This window comes from Felis catus, chromosome D2, assembly GCF_018350175.1.
Source record: "Felis catus isolate Fca126 chromosome D2, F.catus_Fca126_mat1.0, whole genome shotgun sequence".
NCBI classification, from domain to species: domain Eukaryota; kingdom Metazoa; phylum Chordata; class Mammalia; order Carnivora; family Felidae; genus Felis; species Felis catus.
In genome coordinates, this window is record NC_058378.1 from 71,099,137 (window position 1) to 71,114,923 (window position 15,787).

The 15,787-nt window shown below is 53.5% G+C and overlaps 1 protein-coding gene across 5 annotated transcripts in view; it reads left to right on the forward strand.

Annotated features, from left to right (window-relative positions):
* VWA2 (von Willebrand factor A domain containing 2) overlaps nucleotides 1-15,787 on the forward strand; it is a 46,064-nt gene that overhangs the window by 24,001 nt on the left and 6,276 nt on the right. For 2 of the 5 annotated variants that reach the window (XM_045040706.1, XM_045040709.1), the window contains 6 exons: nucleotides 4,647-4,841; nucleotides 9,136-9,269; nucleotides 9,871-10,003; nucleotides 12,381-12,436; nucleotides 13,865-13,912; nucleotides 15,217-15,324. In XM_045040706.1, coding sequence (XP_044896641.1) covers nucleotides 4,647-4,841; nucleotides 9,136-9,269; nucleotides 9,871-10,003; nucleotides 12,381-12,436; nucleotides 13,865-13,912; nucleotides 15,217-15,324 — 674 coding nt within the window. The remainder of the gene's footprint in view (nucleotides 1-4,646; nucleotides 4,842-9,135; nucleotides 9,270-9,870; nucleotides 10,004-12,380; nucleotides 12,437-13,864; nucleotides 13,913-15,216; nucleotides 15,325-15,787) is intronic. The other 3 variants (XM_023240966.2, XM_045040707.1, XM_045040708.1) reach the window with 3 other exon arrangements.

The window sequence follows — 15,787 nt, forward strand, 5'->3', positions numbered from 1 at the left end:
CTCCCGAGGGCTCTCTACCCTTTGTCTGCAGTGAAATTTTAAGTGCTGGGCTGATTGGGACAGCTCTACCCAGAACTCCAAATGCTTGCCTTTTCAGACCGAGGCCATCGATCCCCTGAAAGTGTGTTTTGAGGTGGCCAGGGAACTGCCCTTGCTGCCACTTTGCATTAAGAAGTTTAAAAAAACACGATACAGTCAAGAACCTTCCAGTTTTGCACCCCATGATAACATAAAGTCGGATGAAGCATGGCCAGCAAAATCTGTTCCAAATGCACAGAGCTCCTGGCCAGCTGGCTGTGCGGCCTCCCGCGGTCATTTCATTAATCTCATGGTCACGCGACTCTTGAGTTTTCTGATTGCTTTGGACCCCATCTGTAGCTTTATCAGAGTTTTACTGTATTTAGAAAGCTCTCCAGAAATAGCACTCACCGCTCACTGTACCTTCGCACAATGCTAGCTGTGGCATCTTTCAAACCACATTAACCTTTCAACATCGCTTTTAGAATAGTTGTAATTACGGAGCATTTTGTTCTTTTTTAACTTCCGTGGTGAGCATTTTTGCATAAAGCTGCGTTATTTTTCACGCGGATCCTTTCTAATGGCTCCGTGATAACTCATTGAATCGAACTATCATCGTATATTAAATCACTCCTTTAAAGGGACACATTTACATTGATTCTAAGGTTGTTGTCTATTGGTTTAAAAAAAGAAAGAAACCTCTGTAATCAACATGCCTCTACCTACAGTGAGTCTTCTTTTTTTAATGTTTATTTATTTATTTTGAGCAAGAGCGTGTGTGCCTGCAAGAGGAGGAGGGGCAGAGAGAGGGAGAGAGAATCCCAAGCAGGCTCCATGCTGTCAGCTCAGAGCCCGGCGTGGGGCTTGATCCCTCGAACCGTGGGACCGTGACCTGAGCCAAAAATCAAGAGTTGGGCGCTTAACCTGCTGAGCCCCCCAGGTGCCCCTAACAGTGAGTTTTCTGATAAATTACTTTTCAGAATCTGGTTCGTGGGCTACCTGCTTCAGAATCACTGGGGCAGGGGAGGCTGGCTTAAAATGTAGATTCTCAGCCTGGTCGCACACCCACCGGTTTGGAGTCTCTGGATGCTGGGATCTGAGAATCTCCATTTTCCCACCTCCCAAGGGATTTTTATGCTCATTGGAATTTGAGACTAACTCAAAAGAAAAACCTCTTGGAGCAGACTGCTAGTTAATCATGGTGCCTACCACTGATGGGGTGCTCACTGGCTCCTAGGAGGCACTGGGTGTAGCATTTACTAATGCTGTTACTTCCCCTACTTTAACAAGGAAGGAAAGTGAGTCTCGTTACCTTTTCCAGTTTACTTGGCTAATAAATTTCAGGACTATATTTGAGCCCCACCGACTCTGGAGCCCACATTCCTTATCCACTTGAGTATTCCAATGGCCAAATGTTTAGATTCCAGACCCGCCCCCACCAAAAAAAGTCCAAGCATTGCAGTCACAGCTCCCCTAAGACCGTAGTCAGTCTGCGAACCTTCACTTGCAACCTGGCTTAGTCCTGTTTGAGAGAAATTAGAAGAATCTTGGTGAGACTCTGGCCTCCGACCTCCCTTGTCTAGAGCCAGACCCTGAGCTCAGGACAGACTCTCAGATAGAAATGCTCCACAGAGTGAGGAACATGGAGGTGGTGGGGTTTTTCCTCATTTCCCAGAGTCCAGAAGTCTTTGGGAATCTCACCTGACTGGTAGAGTATTCCAGTGGGAAAAGTGGGTTAGGGAGCAAAAGTGGAGAGGACAGACAGCACAGGCATTTGTGTGTTGAGGGACAGGAAGGACAGACACCCCACAGGCCAGTGGAGTTGGGAGCCCAGACTCCCACGTCTTGGACATTTGATTTATCTCTAACCACAGCCATGGGCATACTGTCAGGGGCATGAAAGCCCAGGGAGTTTCATGGTCAATGGGGCACCTTGGCTTTTGGTGAGCAGAAGAGTATGGTGACCATTTAGGTAGAACGGTGTACTGCAGGGATCAGCAGACTTTTTCAGTGAAGATCTCTAGAGGCCAAGCTTTGCTGGCCATAGGGTCTTTGCATAGATAGTACATAAACGAATGGGCATGGCTGTTTCCCAGTATAACTTTATCTACAAAAAATTACAGGCTGTAATTTGCCAACCCCTGGAGAAGGAAGACCATTGCTTTGGAATCGGCCTGACTGGGTTTAAACTCCAGTTCTGACCCCCCACTAGCTGGTTGAGAGGCAGGTGACTTGGATGGCTGTATAACATTTTGGCTAAGAACTTGGCCTCTGGAAGTGGAGGGTCCAGGGTTCAGGTCCTGCCTCCACTACTCCTGAGCTGTGTGACCTTAGATAGGGCCTTTCCCTGAACTCCCCTATCTCAGCTGTGGTGAGAATTATTTGAGCTTAGTACCTTTACATACACACACATACACACACACACACACATACACAGTGGTGCTTGGCAGATAGGTGCTCTGGAAATCTTAGCAGTTAGTATTACTATTCTCTGGGCTGGAGTTTCCCCATCTAATAAATGAGGATAATATTAGCACCTTTTATCATAGTTGTAGGGATTACATTTAGTAACGGGTAGGGGAAGTATTGGCATGAAGTGAAAACTCTGCACTAATATCATCCTTTAGGAATGGGAAGCCATTTGCCCTTCTAGGAGCCTTAGAGGATGGCTCTTTGTAGACGGAAGAGCTTTGGCAAAGGTAGGAGTCTTCTCAGAAATCAAAATCCTCTTGGTTATCTTCAGTATCTGATATGTGACCCAGCACAGTGTGAGAAGAGTGGGGGGCACTCAATGTTCATTGATGTTCTGCTCCCTTTGGATAAGCCCCTTGCCCAAACCAGGCTCTGCTCACCAGCCCAGGACGTGGCTGGCGGTGTTCCCCAGTGCCTTTGCTTACACTTCTTCCCCTGATTGGAGTGGTCTCTTCTTTTCCTAATCCACTGACTCACCAAGACCCCATCAGATGCTTGCCATGCTGAAGCCTGTCCCTGACGGCTCCTCCCCACAATGAACCCCTCCTCAGAACTCTTGCTATTGTCATCCTTTCGTTGGCAATTGCTATTGCTTATAGGTCCTGCTTCTTCAGCTAGACTGACAGTTCTTGGGGGATGGGATCATGTTACGCTTCCTGGTCTCACTCATTTTCTTCCACTTAGAGTGCCCGTAAGAAACACCAGTGGGCTGAAAACCGTAGCTTTTTAATTGATGCAGATGCTGATTATGGAAGACTAGGAGTCTTAATTCTAGGAGTTATGCACTCTTGTTGACATTCGTTAACTTAATGGAGCCTCATAGAATTGCCCTTCAAGAGCTCTCTTAGGACAGAAAGCAGTAAAAGTGAATATTCTGGGCCTGGTCCATAAATCCTTCCAAGCACACTCCTCCTTGCTCTTCCCTCACCTCTCTGCTGAGTTGGAGAGGTCCTTGAGGACAGAGAGGAAGGGGAGCACAAAAAGAAAAGGAGCCCGGATCTCTGAGTAGCTGCTTGGAGGAGAGCAAACCAGGAGAGATGCTCGGGCAGGAGGGCCACGTCAGGCTTGCATGAGAAGTGAGCGTTTTGAGTGGCGAGTTAAAGAAGCGTGTACGCATTCACCCACGCAGATACGTAGGCACACACACACAGAGTGCCCGAGCCTCTTGCCAGTTGGGTGTTTGCACCTTAGAAGAGTCACTGTAGGGCCCTCTGAGAGACAGGCATGGTTGCCTTAACTGACACTGTAACGTAAGAATAAATGTGCCCCCCCCCCAATCTACAGGGCTTTCTCTGTGTGCGCGGTTAATAACCGTGGTGATTCCATCAGGCTCGACATTGTGGCTCATGTCCGATGTGTTGCCACCCATTGAAAGGTTTGGCCTAAGACCCCTTACAGGGAATCGTTGTCTGCCTGTTTGACTCTGAAGGCTGACAGCCCCCCCTCTGAGGACGCTTGCATGAGCCTCCTATTGTAGGATTTAATAGAGATTCTGTGCTGGGATTCCAAGCTCAGCAGACAGTCTCTGTAACTAGGCTGTGACGAGATGGGACCACCGTAACGTCCCCCGATCTGGAAGCAGTCCCACAGTTCAGCCTTCCGGCACCTAACCCTGGACTGGAAGTGAGCCAGGAAGGCCTGATCACAGACCCGACCATCATTAGACCCTTGGATCAAAGACCTGTCCTTCACAGTTAGAGAGTCACACGATTTTCCGAAGCTCAGTTATCTGCTTGCCCACCCCAACGGGATGCTGAGCCATAACAAGAAAAGAACGATACAGATGGGGAGAGGTGGGAGGTGGGTGTTAGACACACAGAAAGTGAAGGTCATCGGCCCCTGAGCTGTCACTGGAGGCAGAGGGGTACGGGAAGAGAGTCCAGAAACCTACACAAAGAATGACATTATTGCATAATACGGCAGAGACGTCCAGGATGAAACTTCCGTCCGCAGGAAGAGTTAATTACTACTCTTTGTTGTGGTTCGGATGGTGAGAAGGTGCATGTCCCATGCTGGACTTGTCACTCTGAGCTACTGCTGGGAGAAAGCGGCTGTCACTAAGCACGGAGGAGCCCGTTGTTTCAGGTCGTCATTCCCAATTCATGCAGGCGGATGACTGACTGTCGTCTTTGTCTCCTCCTCCTGTGTGCACCCAGAGGAGGACGCACAGAGACAGGCCTCGCTCTGAAATACCTTCTGCGCAAAGGATTCCCTGGGGGCAGAAATGCCTCTGTGCCCCAGATCCTCATCGTCGTCACTGACGGGAGGTCCCAAGGGCACGTGGCACCGCCAGCCAAGCAGCTCAAGGAAAGAGGTGTCACCGTATTTGCCGTCGGGGTCCGGTTTCCCAGGTAAGAGCCTCGGTCGCTCTGGGTCACCCTGGAGACTGTGGAGACACAGTAAGAGAGGGGATTTGGCCAGACCACTCTGGTCCTTCCAGGCTCGCTCTCCTCCTCGCCAGAACGCGCGGAGCTCCAAGTCTGGGAGCGTGCGTTGTCTTTAGCTGAGTCTGAGTCCTTGGTTGTAAGCGCCAGAAACTTGACCCCAGTTGACTTGGGCAGAAATGGAAATTCACAGACTCATCTGATTGTACTGGGTGGGTCAGGGGTCCCTTGGGGTGAGCAGGAGCCAGGCACTTGAACGCCATGAAGATTCTTTCTTTCCTCTCGCCTCTGCTCTTCTCTGAGCCTGGTCCTCAAAGGAACCCGGGACTGTGGCTGCAGGTGGCACCCAGCTCCACCCTGGGGAGAGAAGACTCATGTTCCCGGTTTCAAGTGGAATAATCCAAGAAAGGGTTCTCCTTAGCCTGAGTCACAGACCCACTCCTGAGGCCAGGAGAGTGGGGGTCTCCGAGGGGCCGCTCCCTCCTCAGACACTGGAATGTGCTTTCCTGGAAAAGAGAGGAGCACAGGTCTTCCCTGCTCAACCCTAAAATTGGGGGTGCCCTTGTGGGCCCCTCGTTATTGTGGGTAGTAAGTGAAAGGACTCTCTGGTCTGGGTACCATGCCTGTACACAGAAATCCCATTTTCTATTATTTTTTAAGTATATGTATTCACATTTTGAGAGAGTGCGAGAGAGGCACGCACACGTCAGTGCGGGAGGGGCAGAGGGAGCAAGGGAATCGCAAGCAGGCTTCACACGGAGAGCACAGAGCCCGACTCAGGGCTCAGTCCCATGAACTATGAGACCGTGACTTGGGCCAAAATCAAGAGTTGGACACTCAGCCGACTGAGCCACCCAGGAGCCCCTTATTAAGTTTTAGTACAGGTGTTATTCTAAGTTCTCCGAATAGAGAGACGGTACAAAGCGCCTGCCTTCACGGAGCTTCGGTTCTAGGAGAGGCACTAGGCAATAAACAAGTGAGTGAATGAATAAGTAATGCTATTTCGGGTGGAAATAAAACGCAGAGAAGGAAAAGGAAGGTGGTAGGAGGTGAACAAGAGTGGTGAGGCGCAGGGAACCCAGCTGGTTTAGATTGGGGGGGGTCTGTTGGGAGTTGATTTTTGAGCAGAAACTTGAGGGAAGCAAGTAAGCCTTCCAAATAGCAGGGAAAAGAGTAGGCAAGACAGATGCCGAGCACAGAGGGCCTGAGCCAGCTTAGTGTGCTATAGAATGGAAAGCCTGGCGGTGTGTGTGGAGCCCAGCAAACAAGAGGTGAATTATAAGAAACGGGGTAGAAGATGTAGGTAGGAGTCAGGTCTCTAGACCTGCGGGTCACAGTAAAGCCTTCAGAGCGTATTGTGAGTAGCTTGGGAAGGTTCGGTGGCTTTGAGCCGGGAAATGCCACGTGTTGACTAGCTGTTTTAGAAGACCACACTGGCTGCCAGGTCGAGAAGAGACGGGGGTTGAGGTGCAAGGAGAAGGGGTAGGGCAGGGCAGGGAATCTAGTTAGGTGACCTTTGGAGCGCTCACAAGAGAGGGGGGGGGGGAGGGAGGGAGAGAGAGAGAGATCGTGGTGGCTTATAGCGGGAAAGTGCTGGGACTTCGCTAAGGGATGATTGGACTCGGGTAGTTCTGAAGGCAGGGCAGTGGAGTGGCTGGTGAGCTGCGCATGGGAACAACCCAGGATTTTGGTTTGAGCCCCAGAGCGAAAGGCGGGGCTACTTACTGAGGTGGGGAAGGCTGGGGAGGAGCAAGGGGAGCAGAGTCCTCCTTCAGATCAAGTTTGGGGTGCGTATTGGACCTCTGAGCAGAGAAGCTGAGTCAGCGGCGGGAGGTAGGAGTCTGGGCCGCAGGAGAGAGGACGGACAGAGATTGAACTCGAGGGCGGCGTTTATAGCCTGCAGATCACCTAGCGAGTGGGTGCAGCGAGGGAAGGCCACCGAGGACCAGGGTGCGCAGTACTGGGGCGGGGGGGGGTGGCGGTGCTATCCCGGGCCGGGCCGCCACCAGCAGCATCCCGTTGTGGTTGTAATTGCCAGTGAGTGAGTATTTAACACACACCGCCTCACCGGGGGCTCTTTTTGTGTCCTCACGCATGAGAGAGGAGACAAGGGTGTTGCTTCCTGGCCCGCTGCCCGCCCTCCTCCCGCACGGTGCCGAACCCAGTACCTTGCACGTCGCACTTGCCCAAAGGTTTGCCAGTGAGGATGCTGCCTACCAGATGGTGGCAATACATGGCCCGTTCCGGGACTTTCTTCTCCGGCTGCCAGCTGGAGCAGTGCTTCTCAGACTGTCCGTGGTGGAGGTCCAGTCTGTTTTGTTTTGCTTTGAATCCATCATGGACGGATACTTCAGACGAAGACAAAAAAAAAAAAAAAAAAAAAAAAAAAAAAAAGAATTACTTGCAAAGTGAAATAAAAAGCAAAGACAGAATAGAAGCCCCAAAGTTTATTACTTGATCCAGCAGGCGTAAAATGACACTGTCAGGTTCCTGTATAATAGCTTCTAGGTGTTTATTGTCAGTGTCTATGCTCGTCTGGTTCTGGATGAGGGTGGAACGGTTTGGGGGCCTACACCAGCCCCCGCACTTTGAGCACCCCTCACTTAGAGGGATCAAGAGGTCATTGGTCAGGAGAGGAGACATTGCTCCGCCCCGCATGTCCTGGGCTGCAGCCACAGGAACCCTCTGAGGACGCCCGTGGGTTCCCAGGCCCTTCTGACCCCTCCTCTCGCTGCTGGTAAAAGGCCAGGTCACTACTGACCGGTGGTTCTCAAAGTGTGCTCCCTGGACCAGCGGTATCAGCATCACGTGAGAGCTTGTGAGGAATGCACACATTCGGGCCCACCCCGATGAACCCAGAACTCTGGGGTGAGGCACCTCGGCCGGTGGTTTTCCGTGGCCCCCGGTGATTCTGATGTCCACTGACGTTGGAGAACCGCCGCCGTGGGCAGTGTGAGGCTCTGAGTGCGATGAAAAAGCTGATGCCGGTTCCGACTCCTTCCTCTTCTTAGTATTCACTGGGCCCCTTCTCTGCTGGTTCTCGGCCCTGGCTTTTGTGAAAATCTGCTGCTGGGCTGGGAGAGCGGAGGGAGGGGCCCGGCCTCGCTGCCCTCTGAATGCTACTGTTGAGGCCCCAACTCGGAAGCCCGCTTGTGTGTGTCAGGTGCTGTCCGAGGTACTGGGCGGAATGTCTAGTTTACACGGCTCCAGAGGAGAATGGAGAGGTTTATACCCGTGAACTTGGGAGATAAATGAAGTTGTTGCCATACTGCCAGACCTTGGTCTGTCTTGATGAATTTCTTGATGGGCAAGATTCTAAATACATTCCTGACTACCCGGTCTCCTTAAAAAGGTTTCTCGGGGCGCCCGGGCGGCTCAGTCAGTTAAGCGTCCGACTTCGGCTCAGGTCACGGTCTCACGGTTCCTGGGTTCGAGCCCGGCATTGGATTCGGTGCTGACGGCTCAGAGCCTGGAGCCTGCTTCAGATTCTGTTTCTCCCTCTCTGTCTCTGCCCTTCCCCTGCTCGCACTCTGTCTCTCTCTCTCTGTCTCAAAAAATAAAAAAGTAAAAAAAAAAAAAAAGAAAAAAAGAAAGAAGAAAATTGAAAAAAAAGGCTTCTCAACATCATTTAATGCTTTCTTCATCCGACATAACATTTTGGGGCTGGGCCCGAACCGCAGTGCCCCCTGGCTGCTGACGTGTGCTGGCCCCTTCCTCTGCATAACCTCACGTTGCTGACCCTTGAGTTCTTATGTCCACTGTTTATCATCCTTCAGTGTTTTCTTTCTACCGCTAGCTTCCCTTGCTCGTTCTTCTCTTGCCATCACCCAGAATCACTTTCCCTCATTTCCTTTCTGGTTAAATGTTTCTCATTAGCTGTGGGGGATAACACCAGACAACCCAGTCTGTTAAGACCATGTCTCAAATGAGAGCCGATGGTTCCGCGGGTTTGGCTTGCCTTGGAGAAGTTTGTGAATCCTGGCACGCGTGCTCGAACGCCCTCGGGGCCTTTCTGTGGTTCGCTTCTGGACCTTACCTGTAACACCCACCGGGGATGCAGGTGAGGTCCAGAAGTGAACCACAGAAAGAACCTACATCCCCGGTGGGTGAGGTTGCAGCTAGGGGGCCTTTGGAGCGGTGCGGTCGTACTGCTGTCCACAGGGAGCCCCTGGTGTAGGAGATGGGTGGACAGGAAGGTGGAGGGGGGTGGGGCAGTCAGCTGCTCGTAACTTCTCTGCTGGGGGCTGGGGACGGGGGACAGGTGGGAGGAGCTGCACGCGCTGGCCAGCGAGCCGAGGGAGCAGCACGTGCTGATGGCTGAGCAGGTGGAGGACGCCACCAATGGCCTTTTAAGCACCCTCAGCAAGTCTGACATCTGCACCGTCGCCTCTCCAGGTAAGGCCTTCCAGGCTGAGAAGGTGTGGCCCCGCCCAGGTAGAAGCAGGGTGGGGACGGTTCCCGAGGCAAGAGGTCAGGAGGCTCCCCAGGGAGAGGGGAGGGCAAGAGGAGCGGGGTCTCGCAGCTTCAGCTCTGGGGTGCTCTGCTCGGGCTACCTCCCTGCGTCGAGCCCTGTGGTTTCTCAGCTCGGAACCCCGAGCTTGTCGCTGAGGGGTAGAGGGGCCCCGGGTGTGGGCCCCGGACCTGGTGGGGCCCCCTGTGCCTGTCCTCTCCTCAGGAGGAAGAGCCAAGTGAGCTCCCCAGGCACGGTCAGCACGGGGCCACTTCAGCTGGGGTGAGGTCTCTGCATTGCTAGTTGTCATCATCAGGCTCCACCCGGGAGCCAGAATAAAAGGCGCACACGTGCACAAGATGCGAGAGCTGTGGGCCGGGGGGATGCTCAGAGACTGGCTGCCCGGCCAGCAGGTAGAGCAGGGCCCCTCCCCTGACGTGCTCGGCCGGGAAAGAGGCAGAAGTTAGCAGGGCTGAGGGTGGTGGGACCACAGGTGGGGGAGGGAGATAACCCTGTCTTCTCCATCACTGTGCCCTGTGGACACAGACTGCCAGGTCCAGCCTCATCCCTGTGAGCGCAAGACGCTGGAGACGGTCAGGGAGCTTGTGGGCAGTGCCCTGTGCTGGAGAGGATCGCGGGGGACCGATGCCGTGCTGGTGGCACTCTGTCCCTTCTCCAGGTTTGTCCATGTGGTCTGGGGTCAGCGCCCGAGGGCCTGCCTGGGTAGAGACGGAGACCCCCACAGCTAGGCGCGCACGTGCTCCGGGGAGAACAGCTGTTTGGAAGGGCCTTGGCCACGGAACGTGACGGGGATCAGAGGAGACCTGGGAGGGAGACAGAGACAGAGCTGTGGGGTCACAGGAAAGGTCACAGCTACACAGCGTCAGAATCTTGTAGACCCACGGCCCAGTCGCGCGTGGTGAGTGAGGGTGACAGGGGCACAGCCATTCTGGAAGGCTATTAAGGGAGCCAAAGCCAGCCCTCTAGGGCAGTGGTCTGGACTTGGGGTGGTGGTCTGGTAATTTGATTCCTCTGAATACCAGTCTCTGTCCTTACGGGGCCGAGTGGGGTGGGAGGCTTAAGGTCTTAGATAAATTCCAGTTGTGGAGGCCGTGGGGGATGATGCAGCGTTCGTCAGAACTGGAGCTCAGGTGTTCTAGAATACCTGCTGCCTGGAGGTCAGCCATTCTCTCGAAGATTCCTAGGCTAGGCTACCTGCGGTACAGCATCTGGTCGGCAGCTGGTGATCCTGTCCTCTTGCCTTCTCTGGAAAGCCAGGGGTCATATTTGAACCAGCTGCGTCTTTGGCCTTGGCCTGCCCCTCAGTGATGAGCTCAGAAGACACCCAGCAGTGAAATGGACCGGCTGCGAAGCCGTGAGCCATCACGCTGGGCTGGGGGCGAGTCCAAAGACCGTCTTGGCAGGCAAGGGCCGTGGCCTGCACGTGGGTCAGAGAAAAGAGGGCCTCATGCCTTGGCAGAGGCCGCTAGAGGCCCTCTTCAGAACCCGAGCTTTCCAGTGAAAGAAGGCAGTTCTTTGTTTCCCCACTGGACTCGTTCTGAGAGCTCACTCTGAACCGAGCGGGGTGCAGTGCGGAGAGAGGCATGGCCGCCACCTCCAGGAAGCTCGTGGTCCAGAGGAGGCATTGGACAGTGACCACCGTCAGGTGTCGCAGGTGCCAGGACGCGGCCTGTCCTCCCTGGGATGTCATGGAGAAGGGGCTGCTGGATCAGCCTTGAAAGAAACGGGAACCCAGTGATGCCACACAGAGGCATTCAGAGCTGGGAGCCCCAGGAGAAGCTCGTGGGTAGAGGACACCCCGTGGCTTTGTGCTCAGATCCTGGAGTCAGGCTGCTGAGCTGTTAATTCCCAAGTGACCACTGGTGAGCTCGGAACCTCCCCCTCCCTTTTCCTACATGTGAAAGGGGGAGGATAATAATACCCACCCCATAGGGTTGTGGAGAGTCGGCAACGAGTTGCTATGTGGAGTACACTAATCCTGGAGGCTTTTAGAATTGTCTGCCCGTGTAGTAAGCTCTTCGCCAGTTCCCCGATTCAAGAAACCCGGAGGGCCTCCTCCGTGCCTAGCACTGTCCCAGGTCCTGGGGCATCAGCGTGAGTGTCTCAGAAACCAGTCTGCCCTCACGAGCAGTGGCAGAAGTGCCTCCAGTGGCAGGAGGCAATAGTAAATAAAAGGAATGCATAAAATAAACTGATAGGTAGCGATTAGTGCTACAGAGACAAGGAACGAAAGGACGGCTGGGCGTGGGGAGCTGGTGGTTGGGGCAGCGTTGGCAGAGTGGGCAGGGAAGGCCTTGCATAGAGTCCAGGCCCGAGGGAGCTCAGGAAGGAGCCGTGAGCGATGTGCAGATCCAGGCAAAGCCCTGTGGCCAGTCTCTGCTCCAACGACACGGGATTCCCAGTTCAGGCTGGGAGGCGTCCGCAGAACTTTCCGGGCTAGGATTTGTGGTCTTAGGAAGTCACTAGGAGTACATGTGGACAGGGAGAAGATTTCTCTTTAATGAGCTGGCAGCTTGGCGAACTTTTGATTTCAGCAACTCCTTGAGTTTGTAATTGCCTTGGCTTTAATCCCAAGTGGGCGTTTTGCTCCAGGGAAGGCTCTGCCCTAGAGGTGAGCCCAATTAGCCTGCCCCTGTGGTGGGAGGCCTGGGGGGATCACACAGCCAGAATCCAGTTGCCCAATTCCCGCTGTTTCCCCGCCCTCCCCTCCAGCGCTGCGTTGTGCCGGCCCCAGAAAGTAACCCATAATAGAAAGCTCTGCCGATAGTTCAGAGTTCTGAGCACAGGTATTTCCAAATTCTGACGTGATCGCCAACTTACATTTTTTTAAAACTGTTTCCGGGTAGCTTGGAACTTTCCCTATCCTATCCATATGCAGATAAAAGTTGGGGTAGAATCAAGACAGAAAGACGTCTTTCTTGACCCGTATCTGCATTGGAAATCTCATACCGGCTTTTAGCGGTTCAAATTACCTTCCAGGTTTCTGCTTTCCTGTTAAACTTTTGCTCTCTGCCATTTGTTCCCTTGGGTGACAGCTGGAAGAGAGTGGTCCTAACCCACCCTGCCACCTGCTACAGGACAACCTGCCCAGGTACAGTCTGCGTCTTGGATTTTCTAGCTCTTTCTGGGCCCTGGGACTAGGCTGGCATCTAAAGATGTGTTTGCACGCCTGGGGCAGAGGGTGGGGTTGGAACCAGCTCCCAGGCAGGGCGACCGGCATTTCAGAGGTGGAGGCGAATGCTCATGCTGGACTCATTCCTCCTTTGCTCAGTGGCGTTTTTTCACTAAGAATGAAGACTTTGGAGTTACCTTCCTTAACCCGTGCCCCTTGCAGGACAAGAGGCAGAGAAGGGCGTGCCTTGAGCACCGGCTTTGCAGAAAGGGAAGCTCACGTCCAGCACCTAACTCCAGGCCGGACACTTAAGCCTCAGTTTCCTCCTCTACAAAACAGATCGTCCCACGTCTGGAATCCCCGTCTCCCTGCTCTGTATGATAGGGGGTATCATAAACGGGTTCCTAGTGAAGATTCGGTAGATAAATGCCCACGGAAGTGCTTCGTCAGCCACAAGGCCCCAAAGCAAACAGGGGGACTCACTGATACCATTAGGCATCGTTCAGCCTGGCTCCCCAGTGGGCCTTCCTGCTCCTTCCCCGGGGGTCTAGCGCACCCCACTGACCCGGGAGCATAGAAATTGCACTCATGTGTTGGCATCAGTCATTTATGGGTTTGCTACTCCCGACCGAGGCAAGGAGCCCGTCTCCTGGAAGCAGGGCCAGCTGCACTTTCTGCCCCGAGTTTGGCGATCCCCTTGACATCCTGTTTTAAAGTTCCCAAGTTGCATACTTGTGAAACACAGAAGAAGCTGAAAGTAGGGTGGTTTCTTCCTCAGACATTAAGGTTTGAGGGGTGCCTGGGTGGCTCAGTCGGTTAAGCTCAGTCTTGAGTTCGGCTCAGGTCATGATCTCACGGTTCTTGAGATCAAGTCTCGCGTCGAGTCCTGCTTGGGATTCTCTGTCCCCCTCTCTCTTTGCCTGTCCCCCCCCCGCTCACGCGTGCTCACGCGTGCTCGCGCACACGCACGTGCTCGCTGTCTTTCTGCACCCCCCTCCAAAAAAAAAAAAAGGAAATTGAAGTTTGAGCCTAAAGCTTTGGAAAGAGAGTGACCCGGGTCTGAGTCCCAGCTCTACCCCTTTCCAGCTATCTGAACTGCACGTGACCTCTAGTCATTGAACTTCAGTTTCCCCATCTGAAATGAGGGGACCTTGACAAAACCTACCTCATCGGGCAGTGTCCGTGAAGCGAGATCGTGCACGCGTGGTGCTTAACACAGTACCTGGCACATAGCAGCTGCTCCATTAAAGGCCCCATGTTCATGCGCCCCTAGTTGTTTCCATGATACACAGGCTGACAGAATAGCAGGCCTGGGTGCCCGGAGTTGGCCTCAAAAATTCTACCTCCAATAAGCATACGCTTTAATTACAGTGATGTGACCACCACGTTTTCTACATGTTTATGTAGGAAGGACAGAAATCACCAATTCCCGTGGTAACCACACTCAGCTGCTTAGTAAGTCCTTTGCACATCATGATACGTGAATTCATAAAGATCTTGTCTGTTCTAACTCTGGGAGGGAGGTCGTGTGGTATCATCTGCATTTTACAGTAATTGATAAGGGAATTGAAAGGAGCTCAGATGTTGACCATAGGGTATCATAGGTAGGACACTTCAGAGCGGGCCCCATTCTGTCACGGGCTGTGGTTTCCTGTATAAAGTAGCCCCTTTGGAAGAGACACTGCCCCTAATTTGGACCTGACCTTCCAAAGCCAATGCTGTGTTAACATGTTATGGAGTGTTGGCTTCACGCCAGGCTTTGTGCCAAGACTTTGCGTGGATTAGTTTGCGTGATCGTCACAATAACTCTGTGGAGGGGCTAATTACGGTGCTCATGCAGGTGGAGGAGGCCACGTTCATGGGCCCCAGGCACCAAAGGCTCACCATCTTGCAGTGGCAGCCCAGAGAGGCCGTTAAGAACAGCCCCATAGAACTTCAGGAAATGGCATGCCACGGTGCCGCCTGAGTCTTACTGACACCCGTGTGGCTGCCATGATGCTACTGAGATTTCCATCCTCGCCGAGCTCCGATCCAACACCAGTTAATTACTGCAGCCCCTGGGAGCTCCTCCAGGTCTCCTTGGCAGGCGGGGGCTGTGAAGCCATGTCGTACAGTCGGCTAAGGCTGCCATGAACAAATATCACAGACCGGATGCCTGAAGCAACAGAGATGCACTTGCTCGTGGTTCTGGAGACTGGGAGTCCAAGATGAAGGGGGCGGCAGGTTCTGTTTCTTCTGGGGTCTCTCTGCTCCGTTTGTAGATGGGTGTCTCCTCATTGTCCTCACGTGGCCTCCCTCTGCGCGAGGCTGGTGTCTCTTCCTCCTCGTACGCGCCAGACTGGATTAGGGCCCACCCTATGACCTCATTTGGCCTTAATTTCCTCTTTAAAGGCCCTTTCCAAATACAGTCACATCCTAAGGACCTGAGGGCTGGGACTTGCACATATGAATTTGGAGGAAGACAATTCAGTCCCTAACAGTGCAGGGTCCGTTGAGCCTGTAATTCACACAGGGCCTTAGGGAGCCCATCACTGAGTGCCCTTGACATCGGCCACCCGGCCCCTGCTTTACGTGCCTCACTCGCTTTCTGTCCCCTCTTTGCCACAGACTTCGTGGCTAGTTTCCTAGTGGTCCCAAGGGAAGAAGGGAGCTGGGCCCTGGTGGGGCGCAGGGTGGTCTGCCAGATTCCCGCCTCTGGCCAAACCCCTTCAAGCCTCTGAGCTGACGTGCTAGGCTCTTAATGGGCCTCTCTCCGATAGGCGCCTGTGACTCGCAGCCCTGCCAGAATGGAGGCACGTGTGTTCCAGAAGGACTGGACAGGTACCACTGCCTCTGCCCACCAGCCTTCGGAGGGGAGGCTAACTGCGGTACGTATGCACGGGACTTCTGAGACTGACCGTTGGGGAGCCGTGGAACCCGGGCTCCCCCTACCAACCTCCCACCCCGCTAGCTCTAGGTAGAAACTGGCCCTTGAGTTTTAGAGCCACCTACTTTGCAGGCACACCGCCGATCTGTTGTTTTGTGTGATACAGCCTCTGAGTGCTCCACGAATAAATAACTCAGGTGGTGATACCCTGGGTAGGACAGCGGCCCCTGGCGTATTATCTTTAGAATGGCCACTGCTTGCTCTTTGAGCATGGCTGAGTTCAGGTGCAGGCTGACGCCAGTCCGACTCTCAGTCCTGGTTGTGGGCAGTCTCTTCTCCCCTCTCATAGGAACAGGAGCAAAGGGCCTAACGCCTGGTATGAGATGAAAATTATAGTAGGCTTTACCCTGCAGGGTTGCTGGGCATTTTAAATGAGGTAGATGGAAAGTGCTTTGTAACAAGGC